The sequence below is a fragment of the Barbus barbus genome (genome assembly GCF_936440315.1).
Source record: "Barbus barbus genome assembly, chromosome: 28".
Lineage (NCBI taxonomy): Eukaryota > Metazoa > Chordata > Actinopteri > Cypriniformes > Cyprinidae > Barbus > Barbus barbus.
The window spans coordinates 10,633,256-10,653,681 of record NC_136756.1 but is presented as its reverse complement, the minus strand read 5'-3'; the positions used below and the strand labels follow the sequence as shown (position 1 = coordinate 10,653,681).

General features: G+C 37.8%; 1 protein-coding gene across 1 annotated transcript; it reads right to left on the bottom strand.

Annotated features, from left to right (window-relative positions):
- Positions 1–7,648: 7,648 nt before the first annotated feature.
- On the bottom strand, positions 7,649–17,328 carry LOC306848494 (H-2 class II histocompatibility antigen, A-U alpha chain-like). The gene is made up of 4 exons (XM_079383081.1): positions 17,201–17,328; positions 15,781–16,017; positions 14,856–15,143; positions 7,649–8,533 (listed from the first exon to the last, which is right to left on the bottom strand). The coding sequence occupies exons 1-4, from the start codon at positions 17,256–17,258 to the stop codon at positions 8,412–8,414; spliced, it is 705 nt and encodes a 234-aa protein (XP_079239207.1). The 5' UTR covers positions 17,259–17,328; the 3' UTR covers positions 7,649–8,411.
- Between the last annotated feature and the right edge of the window lie 3,098 nt (positions 17,329–20,426).

The window sequence follows — 20,426 nt, the reverse complement described above, 5'->3', positions numbered from 1 at the left end:
CAGTGGGGGGTATGTGTTGGCATTAAGCATGAGATCTCATTAGATAGTCCAAAACAAAAAAATGTCTTTAAGTGCCGTATCATTAAATCCTACCAAATAACAAAGTCCACAAAACTCCTCCACATAATCCTCGACAGGCTGAATGACTGAGAATTTTCAGTTAATGCAACCTATGGTTCCAAGGTCACCGGAGCCACCCAGATTCAGTCCGTATCCAAACCAGATGGTGGATCAGTACCTAGAGATGACTACATTACTTTAAACGAGTCTACCCCCAAGATTACAATTACAAACATGAACCACGTCCAAAAGGTAAAGGCGGAGGTGTTGCCACAATTTATAGCAATATTTTCAGTATTTCTCAGAGGTTGGGTTTCAAGTATAATTAGTTTGAAGTAATGCTGCTTCATATAACGTCATCCAAAGAAACAGGTGTTAATGATAAATCCCCTGTGATGTTTGGACTGGCTACTGAATACAGGCCACCAGGGCGCCATACAGACTTTATTAAAGAATTTGCTGATTTTCTATCTGAGGTAGTGATGGCTGCAGATAAAGTCCTAATTGCTGGTGATTTTAATATCCATGTTGATAATGAAAGAGATTCGTTGGGATCAGCATTTATAGACATTCTAAACTCCATTGGTGTTAAACAACACGTTTCAGGACCTACTCATTGTCGAAATCATACTCTAGATTTAATACTGTCATATGGAATTGAAGTCAGTGGCGTTGAAATATTGCAGCAGAGCAATGATTTCTCAGATCATTATCTAGTTTCATGTATATTCCATATAGCTAAAGCTGTAAAACCAACTCCTTGTTACAAATATGGTAGAACCATCACTTCTACCTAGGGCTGGGTATCGTTCAAAAATGTTCGATATCGATACCGATACCTTGAGTTCGATACCGGTTCCTGAACGATACTTTTTTCGATACCAGTTTTATGAAATCAGTTTTAATAAGATTACATTATCTCAAAAAATATAAAATATATCCAACACAATAAATAAATAAATAATTTTAATAAAGTTCAAATAGTTTTCAGTTTACACATCTGTTAGGTTATGTTTACATTAGTGCGTGTTCATTTTAAAACACATAGCTCAGACAGAATCATCATTTCTAGGTTGTTAAAGACTTCAAGAAATTTTAAATCTTCATCCACTTTAATAAGTGGGTGTTTTATTTTCTTTCACCATATGTTTTATTGTTATTAAATTCTGGTGCAGTATGTATAATTATTTGAATGCATAAAACAACTTAGTTTATTTAAATTTATACTTAAAATAGCCTTATGAAATGTTTTATTTTTCCTCAGAAATTCTGTGTTCTGTATCTGGTTTTCAAATGAAGAGATAAAACATTAATTTATCTTTAAATTATTGAAAATCAAAGTGTATTTATTTTGGCAAACAAAGGGGGGTTTAAAATTAAAACATGGAATAACTGTTGTGTGATCATTACTAAAAAAAAAAAAAGTTTTAATAATTTTAATAGTAGCCTAGTAGTAGCAGTATGTACTGTCTGCTGAACAATATTAATATATTTGTGCCGCAGTGTCTTCCAAGTTAAACCGAACTTTTATTTTGACGGGTTTCCGGGAATACCTTTACAGTTCTGTGTGTATATGATATGACGCTAGTTTTACTCGAATCAAACAGTAAAATGCTCATGAAGTGACTTTCAGAGCAGGTCTGGAGATGTTGTTCATGTGTTTATGTCCTCATTTAGTGAGACGGCAGACGCTGAAATGACCGCAAGCGTCACGCGCGCTTCAGTCTGTGTATAATAAACAAACCGCACGATTTAAAGAGCGGACTGCTCCGTGCGCTTTAGAAACGCTCTTGTGGAGGTCAAACACTGATCAATCAGCACGTCGCTGTTTCTAGTCAAACACACCTAGTGCTGCAGGATTACTGGCTCACTGACGGTGATGAGATTAACCCCTTAGGTATCGAAATTTGGTACCGAATGACAAGACGTTTTTCGATACTCGGTGGTATCGAGGCAATTCTGACGGTGCCTAAAAAGGATCGAACTCGATACTAAAATACTACTTTATAAATAATCTTCCTGACTTATCTCAATTCCTCAGCATATCCAATAGCTCAGAACAACTTGATGATGTAACAGAAACTATTGACTCTCACTTTTCTAGTACTTTAGATACGGTTGTTCCTTTACGCTTAAGGAAGATTGAGGAAAAGAGTCCAACAACACCGTGGTATAATGAGCACACTTGGGCCTTAAAGAGAGCAGCCCGGAAAATGGAGCGCAGCTGGAGAAAAACAAAATTAGAGGTATTTCATATTGCTTGGCGGGAAAGTACCCTATCCTACAGAAAAGCATTAAAAACTGCTAGATCTGCTTACTTTGTCTCTTTTAGAAGAAAACAAAAACAACCCCAAGTATTTATTTACAGTAAGTATTTATTATACAGTGGCTAAATTAACTAAAAATATTACATCAGCAGGTGCAGACATTACCCAGCAGCACAGTAGTAATGACTTTATGAACTACTTTACTTCCAAGATCGAAACTATTAGAGATAAAATTGTAACCATGCAGCTGTCAGCCACAGTATCGCATCAGATAGTGCACTATAGATCCCCTGAGGAACAATTCCACTCATTCTCCTCTATTGGAAATGAAGAATTGTATAAACTTGTTAAATCATCTAAACCAACAACCTGTATTTTAGGCCCCGTTCCATCTAAGCTCCTAAAAGAGGTGCTTCTAGAAATAATAGATCCTCTTCTGAATATTATTAACTCATCATTGTCATTAGGATATGTCCCAAAAACCTTCAAACTTGACCCCAAATAATTAATTAATTAAAGACTGATCTCAAAACTCCCTTTTCTGTCAAAGATATTAGAAAAGGTAGTATCATCACAACTATGTTCCTTCTTAGAGAAAAATTATATATGTGAGGATTTCCTATCATAGTACTAAGACTGCTCTCATTAGAGTTTCAAACGACCTGCTTTTATCATCTGATCGTGGTTGTATCTCTCTATTAGTGCTACTGGATCTTAGCGCCGCATTTGACACTATCGACCACAACATTCTTTTAAATAGACTAGAAAATTATGTTGGCATTAGAGGAAGTGCACTGGTTCAAATCGTACTTATCCGACCGCCATCAATTTGTGGCAGTAAATGAAGAGGTATCTTACCAATCACAAGTGCAGTATGGAGTACCTCAAGGCTCAGTACTTGGCCCCTTACTTTTCACACATGTTACCCTTGGGAGATATCATTAGGAAACATGGTGTTAGCTTTCACTGTTATGCTGATGATACCCAGCTCTATATTTCTTCACGACCTGATGAAACTTACCAATTTGCAAAACTAACGGAATGAATGTATAGTTGATGTCAAAAACTGGATGACTAGCAATTTCTTACTGCTAAATTCTAAAAAAACAGAAGTGTTATTAATTGGACAAAAACCTTTGCATGTAATAACCTAGATCACTGTCTAATACTTGATGGCTGCTCTGTAAACTCTTCGTCATCAGTTAGGAACCTAGGCGTACTTTTAGATAGCAATCTTTCCTTCGAAAAACATGTTTCTAGAATTTGTAAAACTAAATTTTTCCATCTTAAAAATATATCTAAATTGCGACCTATGCTCTCAATGTCAAATGCAGAAACATTAATTCATGCATTCATGACCTCGAGGCTAAATTATTGAAATGCTTTATTGGGTGGTTGCTCTGCACGTTTAATAAATGCTGCAGCTAGAGTTCTTACTAGAACCAGGAAGTATGACCACATTAGCCCGGTTCTGTCAACACTGCACTGGCTCCCTATTAAACATCGTATACATTTTAAGATTTTGCTAATTACCTATAAAACCCTGAATGGTTTGGCACCTCAGTATTTGAGTGAGCTCTTATCGCATTATAGTCCTCTGCGATCTCAAAACTCTGGCTATTTGATAATACCTAGAATATCAAAATCAGCTATACAAATAATATTGACTTGACTTAAACAAATACAAAACTACAAAACAACAAAATTATAATAGTCTATTTACAGATGTAAGTAAAAAGTATCAGCACTTGAAGTCCTGAACAGGACAGTTTAGCCTCTCTGCTCCACCTGGTCACTTCCACTCCATTCTTGAGTCTCGCATCCTTATGGTGCGCGAGGCGAAGCACAATGCCAGTCAGGACTAACCGATTCATGATTTATTATTTTAATTAGTTTTTTTATTAATATTATTGAATGGCGAATTCGAAAATAATCACTTTAGTACATTCGGCAGGCGACAAAAATAATGTAAAGGATTAGCCCTTATTTTAATTTAGCTTTTAGGTAATCGATTCTTAAGATTCTATATTTATATGATATTAATCAAAACATATATTTTCTAGGGTTTTAACAACTCATCCAGCGAATCGTTAAATTCAGTATACCTTTAACAATTTTGTTTATCTTATTCGTGACCAACGATTAAAACAAACCAAATAATACTTTATCAAAATTCATGAGCATAGGTAACGCAATCTTTGGCAAATAGTTTAAGACTTGAAAATCACACAGCACCAGACAAAGAATCCTTTATAAAATCAAAGTTTATTTTACTACTCTACAACACTACTAAGCCCAATAACACAAAACAGAATACGTAAACACACAAACACACAAACACACACATTGCAGGCAATTAATTGTTTTGATTTGAAGAGAGTTTAAGGTTCTAATGCTCGGTTCCAAGAATGCTCTAACTTCAACCTGAGGGAGTCACAAGCAAGGAATTTTACTATCTTTACTCTTAAAGATGAATGCAACCAGTTTCCAGCAGAATTATGGAGAATTATTTGATCTTACTTGCTTTAAGTTGTGTTTCGTTCCTTTCCTGGTTGAGGGAACCCCGGGTGCGGATTGGCTGCTGATGTGTCGTCGTCACGTGATGTCACCGGTGATGCCCTCTTGCAATTGGTTGGTTTCTCTGTGGAATGATGACGCTCTTAGGAAGTTCGTTTCAGTTCTTACGGCTTCGGATGTTAAAGTTTCTTTAGAGGTTTGACTAAGTCTTGATCGTTGTTCAACGCTCGGCCAGATGTTAATAGCTGGGAGCGCTTAACAGCGCGATCAGAGCAGGAGCCGAAGTTTCAACAGGTCAGCGCGCGTGCAAGCAAAGAGAGACCTTCAAAGTTGGGTATCTGTCTTTATTGGGCTGATTTCAGTGTGCCCCTTTTACTGTTTGATCCAATCACAAGTGTTTCTGTAGGGCAGAGCCCCGCCCCGCACGGCTCAGTTTTCCGTGCGTAAATCCTTTGCTGAATTATTCCATAACATGAAGAGCATATCCTAGCAGATTCCTATAAATATTTTAATCATGCATTATGATGAGAAAAGTCAATTCTCATTTACACTAAATTATTGCTGATGCAACTAGCTTTCATTCAAAATCACACAACATTTATTTGGCATACACAAAGTACATACCTTAATTTTATATACTACATGGTTTAATGCATCATGTTAAATGCATTAATGGTTGCTCTTTTGTTGGTTTTGATTGCTTCTTATGTCCTCATTTGTAAGTCGCTTTGGATAAAAGCGTCTGCTAAATGACTAAATAAATAAATAAATAAAATAAATGCATCGATTAAATTATCCTAAATTCTAAATAATCACACCAAGCATGTGAAACTAAACCATAGTGATCAGGAAAAATTAGACATACCATGTGTTTCTGCCACAACAATGTGTGCGCAGTTGCTAGTGACATAACTGTGACGTCTACACTAAACTGGTCTATTGATAGTTTTCACATGACATCAGGGTGCGAACTATGGGGGAGCTAGGGGGAGCTTGGGGGAGCTCGGCTCCCCTTAATAAGACATGGGCTCTCCTGAAAACGTGATTTGTGAAATTTTGGGGGGTCTCAAAAATATTGACAATGTGTTATTTTGGCGTGCAATTTCAGTTTTGTGTAATGTGATCATCTTGGATTATTATGTGTAAAATTGCAAAAATATAATTCATTCATGCATGACGGCGATTTAAACCTAATTCACTTCAATAAAGATAACTATACATGCTATTCTTGTCATGAGCATCAAGGTGTGGGGGCGCTGCAGTGCAAATTCATTCCACTCATGTTTAGTGCATGTTAACTCAAAGATTCGTAGGAAAAATATAAACGTTGGATTCAACATTGGCCGTAGATCTGCGCGCGCAGTCCTTGAAATCCATTCTGCAATTAACATCATATAGCATCATATAGCCACCATGGCAAAAAGAACACAAGGCAGTTTAATGGCATGACCGAATCACCTGCTGCAAGCCCTGTTAGCACACCTCCCGCCGGGATGACAACGCAAGAAGTAAGTAATTGTAGAGCCCTGCATTTCGGCCCGGGCCCAACGAGCCCCGACTTTTTTACGCCTCTAGGTCATAGTTCAGACGCGGGCCGGGCCTCGGGCCTGTTATGGGTTTCTCCTTATTTTTATATTGTAGACATCCATCGATTAGTGATGAAAAAAATAGGCAGGCTGGTGGAAACAACATGAGACCATGCCGCGACTGAGAACAGCTTGATGGTGTTTAGTGTCCCGCAGCAGCAGGTGCGCAATTGTGACTTCAGCGCAGCTGAAGAGTTCTGCTTTCAAATGCAAGCAATAGGCTAAAGTGATTTTCACAAATCACGTTTTCAGGAGAGCCCATGTCTTATTAAGGGGAGCCGAGCTCCCCCTAGCTCCCCCGTAGTTCGCACCCTGGTTGTGTACAACAACAATAATCCATCTTGTGACTACTTGATAGGGCCTTATCTTTTTTCCCTCATAAAATCTTTAAAAAAACATGCAGTGTTGTATTGCGTGGAAACTGATTGCCATATAAGATACTTTTGATAAGTAATCAACTAATTGAGCATATAGTTTTGTCTCCGACTGGCGTGCCTTCTGTCAGGAGGTGGTGGTGTAACCTCATTTTTTATTTTTTTTATTTAGTTTAGTTATTTTTAAAACTGGCATTAAACAGAGCATTAAAACACAGGTGTAGCTATTTTTCTCTGTTATTTGTAAGAATTACAGTACACATACCTGTACTATTTTTTGTTACAGGTTTGATGAAGAAAGACAACTGTGAGACTGTGAACGGTCTCCTGAGTAGAAAGGTTAGCTGTTTTGTGCAATCTTCCTCCTTGCATCCTGCAAAAGAGTATCATGGCTAACATATAACCTTACATTTGTAAGGTTGTACATGTTAATAATTCTGTTTTGTGTACATGTGTGTGCGCGTTTGGCTACAGGTGTTGTGAACTGGGAAAAGGGAACAAAACTTCCAAGAAATTGTGTGCCTTTTGATATCAAAGAGTGCAACATATGCTAAATTCAATCCTGTATTATTTGGTAATGGCAAGCCCGGTTGGCCAGGAGGATTCTGGTATAGAGCAGTGTTTTTCAACCCTGGTCCTGGGGACCCACTGCTCTGCACATTTTGTATGTCACCCTTATTTAACACATTTCTTCAAATTTTGTATGTTTGGATTTCAAATACAAAATATATCATTACTTGTATGACATGGGAGATGTTTTGGATGAGCCTTCGTCATCAAGAGACAGGGTTTTGAAAATAACATAACAGCAAGTACAGAAGTGAAAACACAGGGAGACAGTGTTGGAGTGCTGGATACTTATTTTAATTGAATTAATTAGAAATGATCATTCTCAAATGAATAGAACGGATAATTCTGTCTAATGAAATGTGAGGTAAACATGTAAATGATAATTACCTGATTATCATAAACAGTGGTCAAATATTGAAGCTTTAGTCTTATATCTTTCTAATGATACAATTTGTCTGGATCAAGTAAGATTGTGATGTTTTAGTGTGCATGTGAATGTTAAACAATAATTTGGGGCCACCGGTGATCTTTGCAGATTAGGACACTAACAGTTTTAAAAATGAACAATGTTTAAGATATTTAATCAATCACGTGTTAATTTTGGCAGTGTTTTGTAAACATATTTTCAAAAGTAATATCAATTTCTTTAGGTCTAATGACTTTTTAAAGAGGATGAAAATACTGAGTCCACCTAACCTCCAAATATTCTTTAACAAGTAAAACTGATATAGTACTGTTACCTTGGCAGACACTACAAGGTTCAAACTTAACTAACATGCCATTCAAAACTTCAAAAACTGCTAGATGTTTCACCAAAAAAATTAACATACTAAACAAAAATAATTAATATTTATAAAAATAAAATGGATTTAAAATGGTTATTTCTATCTCTATCGCTTTGTTTAGTGTGTCAGTAGGAAATATCAATTGTGGAATTTCAAACATTATTTTTGCCATTACAGCATTAACAGCATTTTTAGTGCTATATTAACGCCATTGATGTGTTAAATGAAAAACATGCATATTTTTTGTTCCAATCAGTTGCAGTTGTTTCCTTTAACGAGGAAAAAAGTTCCAGTAGCTACTCCCAGCAGCCCCAGAGTCAAACCCACGCCACAGAACACCGCTGGACCAACACTGGGCATGGCAATGTCCACATCTATAGAAAACACAGAAACAAAACATGGATTTCCTTAACTCTACCCCATATGTTTTATAAGTAAATTGAAAATACTACTGTATACTGTTTACTGAAGTTTAATGTATTACTTTTTAGTATTTTCTGCAGCAAATATATTGAAATAATATTGGTTTTAAATGACAAGAAAAAGGTAAAGTCATTGGGGACTATAAATGACCTTGGTAGCACTTTATATTTAATGATATAAATGATGAAGTGCTAGCTATATGCAAAGGAAGGATATTTAAAACGTACAAAAGTATATTGGCTACAATTAGATGCTTCTCCGCTCTTCAAACAGACAAAAAAGCATTAGCCTTTACAGACATAACGTTACGAAGTTATACTGACAAGCTCTTTTTAATGCTTATCATTCGTTAAATATTTGTAAAAACCCTCTGATTTAAAATAATAATAACAAAATATATGAAGTTTGGATAATTTTTCACGGCACCTGACTATAGGGTATGGTAACTGCTATACTCTGTCATACGGAAATGTCGCCCCTGGTTCCCGGTCAAAAACGACCAGCTTACAAAAAAAAGTGTATAAATACCTGGCTATGCTATAGTATCACGTAATATTGGATTTAATAATTTTGTTAAATCGTTGCCTTTCAATTAGGACTGGTTGTAGGCCTTAATAAAACACACACACACACACACATATATATATATATATATAATACAAAATATAAAATATGATATAAGGAAAACATCAATATATTTATTCAGTGACACAGAAGTGTTTGAAAAATTCCTTTTACTAATGTTTGCTAGCGCTCATCACCTGTACTTATAACTCCAGCCACACAGGACCTGTAAGGACTGTTAAAAGACACATTAGTTTAAACCACGTTTAGATCGTCTCGCCTCACCTCACATTTTTCCTTCTTTCATTTAACAGTCAGCCTATATAACATAAATTGAGTACATGTCCTGATTTTGCTGAGTTAGATGTGTTCCTAGGTCAACATATTTTGTTGACCCTGGAACAACATTTTAATCCAAAAATTTAATCTTGACCATATCCCTACACCTAAACCTAGCCTTAACCATGAGTAATCCCTAAAATCAGAGGAAATGATAGATAAATGACACTGATGTACAAGCACCAAACACTGATTGTAAGCCTAAACTTCACAAAAACTATAAACTGGTTCTTCAAATCTGATTGGTTAATCACAAGATTGTTCCAGGATCAACAAAGATGTTGATCCAGGAACATGTCGCACTTGGTAAAATCAGGTTCTGCGTATAACATAATCTAGCTTCTTGTTTAGAGTCTACTTGAAGACACTCTGTAATCTTGCACTCTACCACTGAATTGAAGAAGATCTCCTGTCCCTGATGAGCATCGACTCTGATTTTGCCCTTCACTCACTCCCGAAAAGATTTTCTGTCTTCTCCAAACTGTTTTCCTAAAACAGACTCTTTTTTTCTTTTCTTTTTTTTACTGTTCTCTCAACGAAAAGGTGACATGCCTCTACGATTTTTGAATGATCAAACATCAGCAGACACCCATTATATAATTGCACTACACAATGTGTAATTTGTAGGCCTATCTAAATATAGTTGTAAATTAAAGTAGTAAGTAAGGAAAGTTAAATGGTTATTAAGGTATAAGCACACAAAAAACTTATCATTATACACTTTTACTGAGAAAATTGATCAACGCTTGTAATTAGAGTGATTCCTCATTGAAACACATAAGGTGGGATTAAATGGTTCCACAGTGAGCAATGGTGGTGTTTTCCTTTAAAAAAATGTAAGATACCTTTACAAAGACATGCATGAAGCTTAAATATATTGTGGACTAAGCATCATAGTAATTTTCATTGGGCCCACTTTAAGAAACATTAAGTTGTCCTTCTAGGGAACTCAACGCTGTTCCCCCTAGGGGGCACTATGGGGAATGCAGCCTACATGACTGGTGTCTGAAGCACGTGTGAAACAACGGCAATGTCATGGCCACATGGCCCACGACGTCATAGGTGGGATCATCCACTCTTTGCTGTCTTCAAGAGCTGTCTGTTTGAAGTGCAATGTGAGAGCCCAAGGCAGGTGAGTGGTGTGGAAAGTGTGTGCCTCCGTTCCAGAGTTTTCTGGCACTTGAGTGCGTGCACAATCTGTCGAGCAGCACCTTAGGGAATGTATGCCTCCGTGTTTGGATTCCAACACTCGAGGGCATGTTCTGCTTTCGTGTCTGTCTCAGCGAAGAGCACACGCATTCAGAGATATTGTGATGAGTCACAGTGTCTAGGCTCTGCTCGCATTTGTTCCTATTACCGAGAGATACGGAACAGAGCGTTTGTGTCTCACGACCCAGTTCCGCCGTCGCCGCGGCCCAGTTTCACACCTCGCGGTCATCGCTTTGATCTGCAGCATCTGTACACCCTCTCTATACGGGTTGTCAGATGCCATAAATCTGAAGTGTGAGCATGGAGTCGTTTCAGCCCTGATCCTGCGAGATTGTGGGTGGAGCTATATTCAGCTCAGCTGTGCCTCTCTAATATGCATGTTATTGTGTGTGGAGAGCCTCGCTGGGCATAAATATATTTATACATTCTGTGGAGAGAGGCTTGCGAGTTTTCTCTCCCAGGATTTTCAGCACCTAGAGTGGTTATGGGGAATATATTTTTGTTCTGGAATATGGTGGTCTGAGGGCAGCTATGTTCTAGCCTAGCTTCTAATAACTTGATTGGGTTCCCCTTGGCACAAGTTCTCGAGTAAGTGCTGAAATCTTTGTTTAGGAATCTGCTAATCGAGGATAGCTGCGCCCAGCCCTGTAATGCTATGGCTACTGCTTACATCAGGCTTGATCTCGGACTATGATGTTTGTGTTCGCTCTTTAGCAAATAATTTACTGATAGTCTGGATCTCCCTCTTGTGAGATCTTTGTCAACAGCACAGTGCTTTGCTAGCCTACTGTGGGACTGACAAGGATTAGGGACCTCCTTAATATAGCCATCTGAGGGTGGTGATATTCCAGCCATTGTTGTCTGGCAGGGCGGGCTTACTTGAATACAGCTATCTATGGCTAGCTGTGTTCTGCTGTAATTGCAGTGAGCCGGTGAATTCCTAGAGCCTATCTATCTGAGGATAGCTATGTGCTAGCACAGTGACTGCTCCCCTGCTTATGGTTTTAAGTAGTGGTCACGTGAGCCCTTACCTAGACAGTGCTGTCTCCCCTCTTTGGGTCGTAAGTAGACAGCCCACTCTTTGTGGTCTGGGTAGTTTCAGTCAGTCCCCCTTCTGGTAGCCCTTCCCAGGTACATAGCTTTCTGAAGTACATAGCTATCTGAGGATAGTGCTAGCTCAGTGACTGCTCCCCTTTAAGTAGCGGCCTCTTTGAGCCCTTGCCTAGACAGTGCTATCTGCCCTGCTTTGGTAGTAAGTAGATAGCCAAGATAGCCTTCCTAAGGAGCAGCCCAGACCACAGAGAGTGGGCTATGTTACTCTGGTCCACAAGCCTTCATAAGACCTTAGGGACATAGCTATCAGAGGATAGCTGTGTTCTAGCTCAGCAGCTACTCTCTTCACCTGGGAGTTAAGTAGCATCTACTGAGCTCCTCTAGAGGCTTTCTAGTTAGCCTCTTCAGTGGTCTTGTGTTTCCAGGCTAGTTCTGCTCACATAGCATAGCTATCTGTGGATAGCTGTGCTCTTAACTTGGATGGGATGCTCCCCTTGATCTATTCGGGTTCTCCAGTTTCTGCCAAGTTGCATGAGCGGCCTGTGACGTCAGAGGCATGGCCCCTCTCTGAGGAAAGGCTTGGTGTAACGATGTCGCTTCCTTGGTGCTCTCCCACCAGGTGGACAGGCACGGCGTGGTTGGATTTCGTTCCCCATAGTGCTCCCTAGGGAGTGCAGCATTGAGTTCCCTAGAAGGGGAGCGTCTCGGGTTATGCATGTAACCATGGTTCCCTGAGAGGGAACGAGACGCTGCCATGCCTTCGGCTTACCTGTCTACATCTCCTTCAGACAGCAAAGAGTGGATGACATATTCAACAGGTGCCCTTTTATACTTTCGGGCATCCCTCCTATGACGTCATGGGCCATGTGGGCCAATAGATTGGCGTTGTTTCACACGTGCTTCAGACACCGGTTATGCAGGCTGCATTCCCCATAGTGCCCCTAGAGGGTGTAGCGTCTCGTTCCCTCTCGGGGACCCATGGTTACATGCATATCTCATTTTTCCATTTAAAGAAAAAATATATAAAATTTAGTGGTGTCAATCGATTAAAAAAAATTAACTAATTAATCACACATTTTTTTCTAAAATTAATCGTGATTAATCACGCTTAACCCCACCTAACATTCAAGTTTTTAAATAAACAATCTTCAAATGTACAATGTACAAACAACATAAAGACAGTATATTTTTTATATTTCTTTAATGGTATCTTTTTTATGATTGAAGGCCAGCATCACTGATATTAATACTACTGATGTCTCTAAAAAAAAACTTTTTGCCCCCTGAATATTTAGCCATTGACTGTAGCCATTCAGCATTACAGTATAATTGAGAGCTATCAATTTTAACATTTATTAGACTTAACGTCTAATTTAAGTGAACTTAAAACAATCTTCACATGAACCCATTATAATAAATGACATATTTAGTTAGCTGTGCCCTTCAGCAGAAATATACAGATAATTAATACTTACCAAACACTAAATTCTAAATTAAATATAGATGAACCCTTAAAACTATAAAAGTTATTGATTTGCTCTTTTTTCTTTTGTTCTTGGATTAATAGACATCACAGCAGCTGGTTATTAATTTATTTGCCTGCTATTGCTTTAAAAGCTGCTGCTGCTGAAGGTGATGGGGATCTGACATGCATCTTATTTTCTCACAAATCTCTTTACATTTTCTGACTCACTTCTGGTCTGAAAGTCTCAACTAATGAGCGGATGAGTTGAATTGGGTATTTTAGATGAGGGAGACAGTGCTGGGGTGCCTCAGGACAGTTTTTAAAACCATTTCAGAGACATGTACTTAAATGTGACGCATATATAACATAGGCTATTGCATGCATGCACACAGTTTAAGGCAGCTTTAATCGCCTTTTTGGTAACTTCATGCCTTAAGTGACGGCATAACTCCGACATTGCATGCACGTAGTTTCTTTCGCTGTATGATATGAAATGATATAGGCTACAGCGCGCACCGGCACCTTTGTGCGTGTATTTGAAGAGTGCGCGCTAGAGCACAGTATCTTTTACGCGCTTGTTTGACTCGCGTCTAGCGTGGAGGCGACGTGTAGAGCACGTGTCTGAAACTTCTCCCGTTTGATGTGGTCGAAGACATTCTGCATCTAAATAAACGCAATCCTTTGCAAGAAAAAAAGAGACAGAGGCAGCAGTTGCGAATGGGGTGGCCAACCCTAGCCCCGCCCCTGCGTTAATTGCATTAAATATTTTTAACGCGTTAATCTGAAAATAATTAATAGCATGCGTTAACGCGCTAATTTTGACACCACTAATAAAATTATAAAATATTTGTACTTTACAAAACAATACATTTGTCCCTTATTTGACAAAATATCCATGTATTTAACAGAGAAATGGCTGAAAATGGCAGAAATGTGTTGATTTCTGAAGGACCCCAAAACACCAACGTTTTTGGGTGTCTTTGCATGAGGTACCCTGAGACAGCATACACATGAGTGGGGCTGACTAAAAATTGTCAAATGTGTTTTATATGCAATAAAAAATGTCAGGGAATTAACAAATCACTGGATTGGTTAAAATAATGACTAGTATAAAATATGATTTTACCTTTTTTAAATTTGACTTCAGAGTTGAAAGTGGGCTTAAAGGGTACATGGGCATAATGTGTACACTTACCCTAGCACAACAAGATATTTATAAGCTATTTTTTGGCTGGTCATTTTTTACCACCACAAGTGTGGGAACACCACAAGTGTAACTTTGTGTTTTTTTTATTTTTATTTTTTTACAAGATATAAGCATTTCAAAACAAATTTACTGGTTAAACATTAGAGCACACTAGTATGATAAATAGTGCAATATTTTTATGTCATATTTTACGTAATATGGACAAAATTATCCACTTTTAAATTTATTTTTTTTAGTTATACCATGTGTGAACAAAGTCAGTTATTTTTGCTCAATGCGATAACATAAACTAATATTTTTAGGAGAAAAAAAATCCTCTCTGGGTCAAAATTACCCGAACACAACATGAGGGTTGCAAATCTATCCATGGTTCTAAAGGGTTCATTGTTGCATTATGCAACTAACATAACATGATCTATTTAAAACTCAGACTCACCCCATGTTTTGGTTTGAGGTTCTTGCAGACTTTTATGGTTCACAGTGCAAGCATATATGTCTCCTTCCTGAGGAATGAACTTCAGAGAGGCAAAGAAGTTATAGGTGCCATCATTGTTTGGGCGATACTGGCTAACTTTTATGTTTTCTGTCACATGTTCAGGTTCATTGTTCTTTGTCCATGAAACAGTGACAGGTGGCGGGAAGAATCCAGTCACATGACAAATGAGTGTGTTCTCAACATTCTGCAGCACATCATCTTTAGGATAAATGGAAGTTTGGGGGGAATCTTTAAATGTAAACAAATGAGAACAAAACGTATATAGCCCATCAGTGAGATAAGATATAACGTACACACACACAAACATAAATAAAGCATTATCAAAAGACATTTTCAAAGTATTTTTGCCCATTAAATATGTTTTAAGAAATATGAGATACATTTGTGGGTAACACTACAGAATAGGGAACACATATTCACTATTAACATATCCACTATTAAGAGGTTTCCCTTAATAAACCCCTAGTTTGCTGCTCATTAATAGCTAGTAAGGTAGTTGTTAATTTTAGGTATTGGGTTTGGTTAAGGGATCTAGAATATGGTCATGCAGAATAAGGCATATATATATATATATATATATATATATATATATATATATGTATGAAGCGTTCAGATGCAAAAGCCTCTAAGTACGCAGGATGTCGGTCTAGGTTTCTATGTAAGTACTGGTACTTCTGAATGGGTTGAGGCTGGGATTTAGCACATTTGAAGTGAAAGTACTTGGTAAACATATACTGTGTGGAGAGCATTCACTCAGTGTTTTTATTTCATTTTTGACCAAGATGGCTTTTAGAGGCTTTTGCATTGGAGCTCTTCATATATATATATATCTATATATATATATATATACTGTATTAGGCCTCACCTATTTGTTCCACTGGGTTTTTGTAAGCTTTGGTGAATATTGCCAAGTTGTTTTTACAAAGATTTATCTCCCCGATATCCGGCTCAAAATAGGTGAAATAATCCGCGAAGTCAGGCAGGGTTACAACTCCTTCTTTTCGATTAAAATCTGTATGGTATGTTTCCTCTTCATCTGTTCCAAATACAAACTCTTGCTCTGTATCAGAACATGCAGTGATTTGAAAATCTGTATGTGTAACTGAAACACAGTAAATAAAATTATTAACTTAATACTTTCTAAAGAAGCACAGTTTATATTCTCCTCTATTAATTCAAAGAATAATTCATCAATAGTCTTGTAAATTAACCATTATAATTTGTCAGATACTATTTTCATTCATTAATGACATTACTGCATGATTATTTTCTCTTTGAAATCAGGGGCGGTTCTAGGATTTCATCTTTAGGGGTGCTTAGCTCTCAGAGAGACCATTAGATACAACAATAGGCTATAAATTACCTAAATAAACAGTTTTACTGTGCTTATGAAAACTGTATTACAATTACCTATTAAAGTTACAAAAGTTACTTAGTAAGTGATTCTCATGTTTTTCTTTTGTTGTTTGATTAACATTAGCCTAATATAAGAAATGCATGGGCCTACTGACACATATCCAATATTGATTTAACTGTTTATGTTTATTTAAGATGTAAGCGACTGCGTTTACTTGGATACTCGTCAAGACAGCCATTGTGACATAATATTTTGTGTATTTGCTCATTTCCTCGAGAAGACGCGAAAATGAATGACCCGATCTCATGAAAGTGCGTTTCAGTGGCACAGTTTTCTACTTCTATTTGGTGAGCTATTCATACACAAAAACTGACTTTGCCGTGCATATGAGACATAATGGTTAGGTTCAGGGGTGTGGGGAAGCTGTGTGTCATAAGCACACCAAATCGAAACAGAAAATCGTACCATTGAAACGCACTTGCATGAGACCAGGCTGGCGTGCTGTCCGTGCAGTGCCTCTCAGTGCGTGTGAGTTTCATTCAAATGTGTGCACGCACATTAACGATCTATCACAGCGCGTGAGTATCACATTGAGATCAATAAACGAGCGAAAATGATAAACTTTCTTGAGAACGTGGCACTGGTCTGATCGTTCAGATGTCTGATTATAATTTTAGGGGGACTGAAACGACAAATAGGGGCGCTGAAGCCCACCTAAAAAGGGTCTAGAACCGCCCGTTTACAATGTTTATCAGTGTGGATAGCCAAGAATACAGAACATTGTGCTTTACCCCACATCAAAAAACATTAACTAAAACCACAAACAGAAGATTAATGTATATTTCAGAATTTCTTTTCAAAAAAGCTTTTGTTAAAGTAGTCAGTAGCCATTTATTTTTATGGAAATAAATAGACTTTTAATACTCACATGTAGCCTCAGTGGAAACAACTGCAGTTAGCATTAGAATGAACAAAAAAAGCTTCATCTTGTCAGAGGTGAGTTAAACAAACACAGAGAAACTGTGTCTCACCAGAGAAACTGTAGAATTTAAGTCTAGGACATCATAAGCACATTATCCAATCAAAAACTGGCCTTCACTCTGACAGTGTTATATCTTGGCAAAAGTGATATCTTTCCCCCCCATACCTATTTAATTAATTTATGATATTAAAAGCATGGTTACCTCTAAGGTTTATTCTTTAATTAAACATCAAAAATAAACTTCTCACACAACAAAGTCGCTGGGGTTAAATTAACACTGCTCGATTGTTTATTAATTGGAATAATGAGGTAACTTTTAACAGGTCTTTCAATTATTAATACATTTGTGCTATTTATTTACTTTTGTCTCATTTGGTCATTAACACAACAAATAGATCGCTTTAGTTGGTTGTTTGCAGTTTATAAATACTTTAGTTTCCTTTAAATAAGGAATAGTATAATTAATAAATAATTAATTCAAAATAAATAGTTTTCTTTATTTAAACGTGTTATAACAGCAGCATGGTAACTGAGAAGCTACACTGTAAAATAATAATAATAACAATAATAATAATAATAAACCTCAAAAAGCTATTCCTCAACTTTAAATCTTTTTGGATAAAGTCTGCTTAATGGATAAATGTAAATGCAACTTTAATTCATTAATTATTATTATTCTCGTTTGGCTCTGTTCGAAGGCGGTCGCATTTTTCTTCCCTCCCTCCCTCCTGAACTTCCCTGCTTGCTCTCTTGTATTGTCCTGTCCTCTTAAGAGACTCTCGCTGCACTATTTGCAAAACCGAAATTATGGATCTGATCAACTGGTCTCTAAATGCAATTGACACCATCTTCTCGACTAGGAAAGCGGGATCTGGAGAACCGGAATGTCCCGCTGGGACGTTTGCTGCTGGCTACACGATGGACGCATGGGAGAGATGGCGGGTCGTGTGTCTGGCGGCTCTCTCCGTGGAGGACATTGAAGACATCTTCTTATTCGGAACAATGATAACTGGGTTTCTGCTATTTGGATTAGGCGTTGCCCTAAATTATAAGAAAATTAAGGAGACGGGACTGGCTGTCCAAAACCTCTCACGGCTGCCCGTCATGATTGAGGCTGTAGGCAGAGCGGTCGCCTCGGAGACTGAGGCGATTAACCGCAATATGGATTCAATCACGGCTAAGCTCTCGGCTTTGGAAAGAAAAATCGACGGACATGGAGATCAGAATGGACAATGAGAATAGCTGTGAAACTGGAAGACAGCTGTTCGCACTAAGACAAAACAATCTTATCTCTTTCCGGCTTCCCACAACAGAACGGCTTGGCAAGGCCGCTCTGGTATCAACTCTCCGGTGAATACTGCAGGGAGACGCTCTTTCTTCCATTCCCTCCTCCCAAAAACACCTTGTTATTGTCGGGCGCTTGTGCTCTGTCCAAGGTCGTTTCCATGGCAATTGTTATGTCGCATCACAACCTGCGAACTGTGTCGACTGGTTTGGAATGCTGGCGAGACGGATTTCAAGGCATACGAATTCACACGAACTTACACATACACACACTCATACACCTCCCTACCCCCATCCCACACCTTCGTCGCTTCATCCTGTCAGGTGTTAACGGGTCCGTGGGTTGGCGCTGCAATGGCTGCTGGCCGGATGGCTGTTTCGTCTGAACTAGGATTACTATGCAAGTTATGTTTCTGTGTTGACTGTGCTTTATGCTGAGGTTTTTTGTCTGTTCTCTCACTGCACCCTCTTCCAAGGACGTAGTGGGAAGACACTTTTTTTCTCCTCTCTTTCCTCATGTTATGCTGTATCTCTTCTTCTCTATTGCATTTCGTTGCCTTGTACCTACATGTGCAATGACAATAAATTGAATCCAATCCAATCCAATCCAAGTGATGATTGAGCATTAGTGATTGAGCATTAATGACACCTGCGGTTAACAAGCACAATCACTGAAGAAAAACAACAAGAACGGAACAAAGAGAAAAACAACTACAACTGCCATGTGCCTTATGTCACTTTATCTATCTTTTTTTATTTTTCTACAATGTTCTCAGATTTATCTCTTTTTGCACTACAAATATATCTGCACAGTGTTTATTTAACTGGTTTGCACTCCATCTATTCTGCCATGTGCCTTATGTCACTTTATCTATCTTTTTTTATTTTTCTACAATGTTCTCAGACTGATAAGCTCTTTTTGCACTACAAATATATCTGCACAGTTTTGTTTTTATTTAACTGGTTTGCACTGCCATGCGCCTTATGCCATTTTATCTATTTCTTTATTTTTTTTCTACAATGTCCTTACTTGTATAGCTATAGAGTTGTATGTACATATGTTTAAACCGTATTATCTGTATTTGAATGTGTTTAATGTTAACTGTTTACACCAAGGGTCTGAGGGTAACGCAATTTCAATTCTCTGTATGTATGTGCTGTACATGTGGAAGAATTGACAATAAAGCTGACTTGACTTGACTTGACTTGACTTGAACTGACTTACAGTCACAGCCTTAGATGAAATGTACTGAAATAAAACATTAAATTTCTGATTATTAAGCAACCTCACTTATTACAAACCTGGGCTGTGTTTCTCAAAAGTACTGTTAGATAAGTTGATCTAAGGGTCCATTGGTGGCAATGGAGCAACAATCTACTTATGCTCACGATGCTTTTGGGAAACACAGCCCAGTTTGACTGTATTTCTGTTATACAAAAATTCTTATTGAGAATTAACAGAGGTTTAGTTGTTGATGTTTTATTGAAAATGTTTTGCTTGAACTTACCATTATGGTGATCAGCGTTTGCATATGTTGGGCTTTTGACCCATGACTTCTTATCATTTGTTTTTCTTTGGCTGCTGTCACTATGTGTTTCTAAAGTGCATTTGTTATGGCAACACAAATCAAGAATAAATATGATTGGAGGTCAGATAGTTATTAATGATGACATAATTGTCATGTAATAATCTAGGCTGCATTTCCCAAAAGCATCGTAACCATATGTAGATCATAGAACATTTACATTTATGCATTTAGCAGATGCTTTTATCCAAAGTGACTTAAATTGCATTCAAGTTACAGTTTCTACATTTTATCAGCTCTTGCTTTCCCTGGGAATCGAACCCACGATCTTGGCATTGCTAGCGCCATGCTCTACTATTTCA

What these genes read in the sequence shown, in the direction of transcription:
- LOC306848494 (XM_079383081.1), bottom strand. Translation starts at nt 17,258, where the DNA reads ATGAAGCTTTTTTTGTTCATTCTAATGCTAACTGCAGTTGTTTCCACT. An exon ending in AAACCCAGTGGAACAAATAG is followed by an intron (nt 15,144 to 15,780) that starts GTGAGGCCTAAT and finishes TTACATTTAAAG; the next exon opens with ATTCCCCCCAAACTTCCATT. An exon ending in ACCTCAAACCAAAACATGGG is followed by an intron (nt 8,534 to 14,855) that starts GTGAGTCTGAGT and finishes TGTTTTCTATAG; the next exon opens with ATGTGGACATTGCCATGCCC.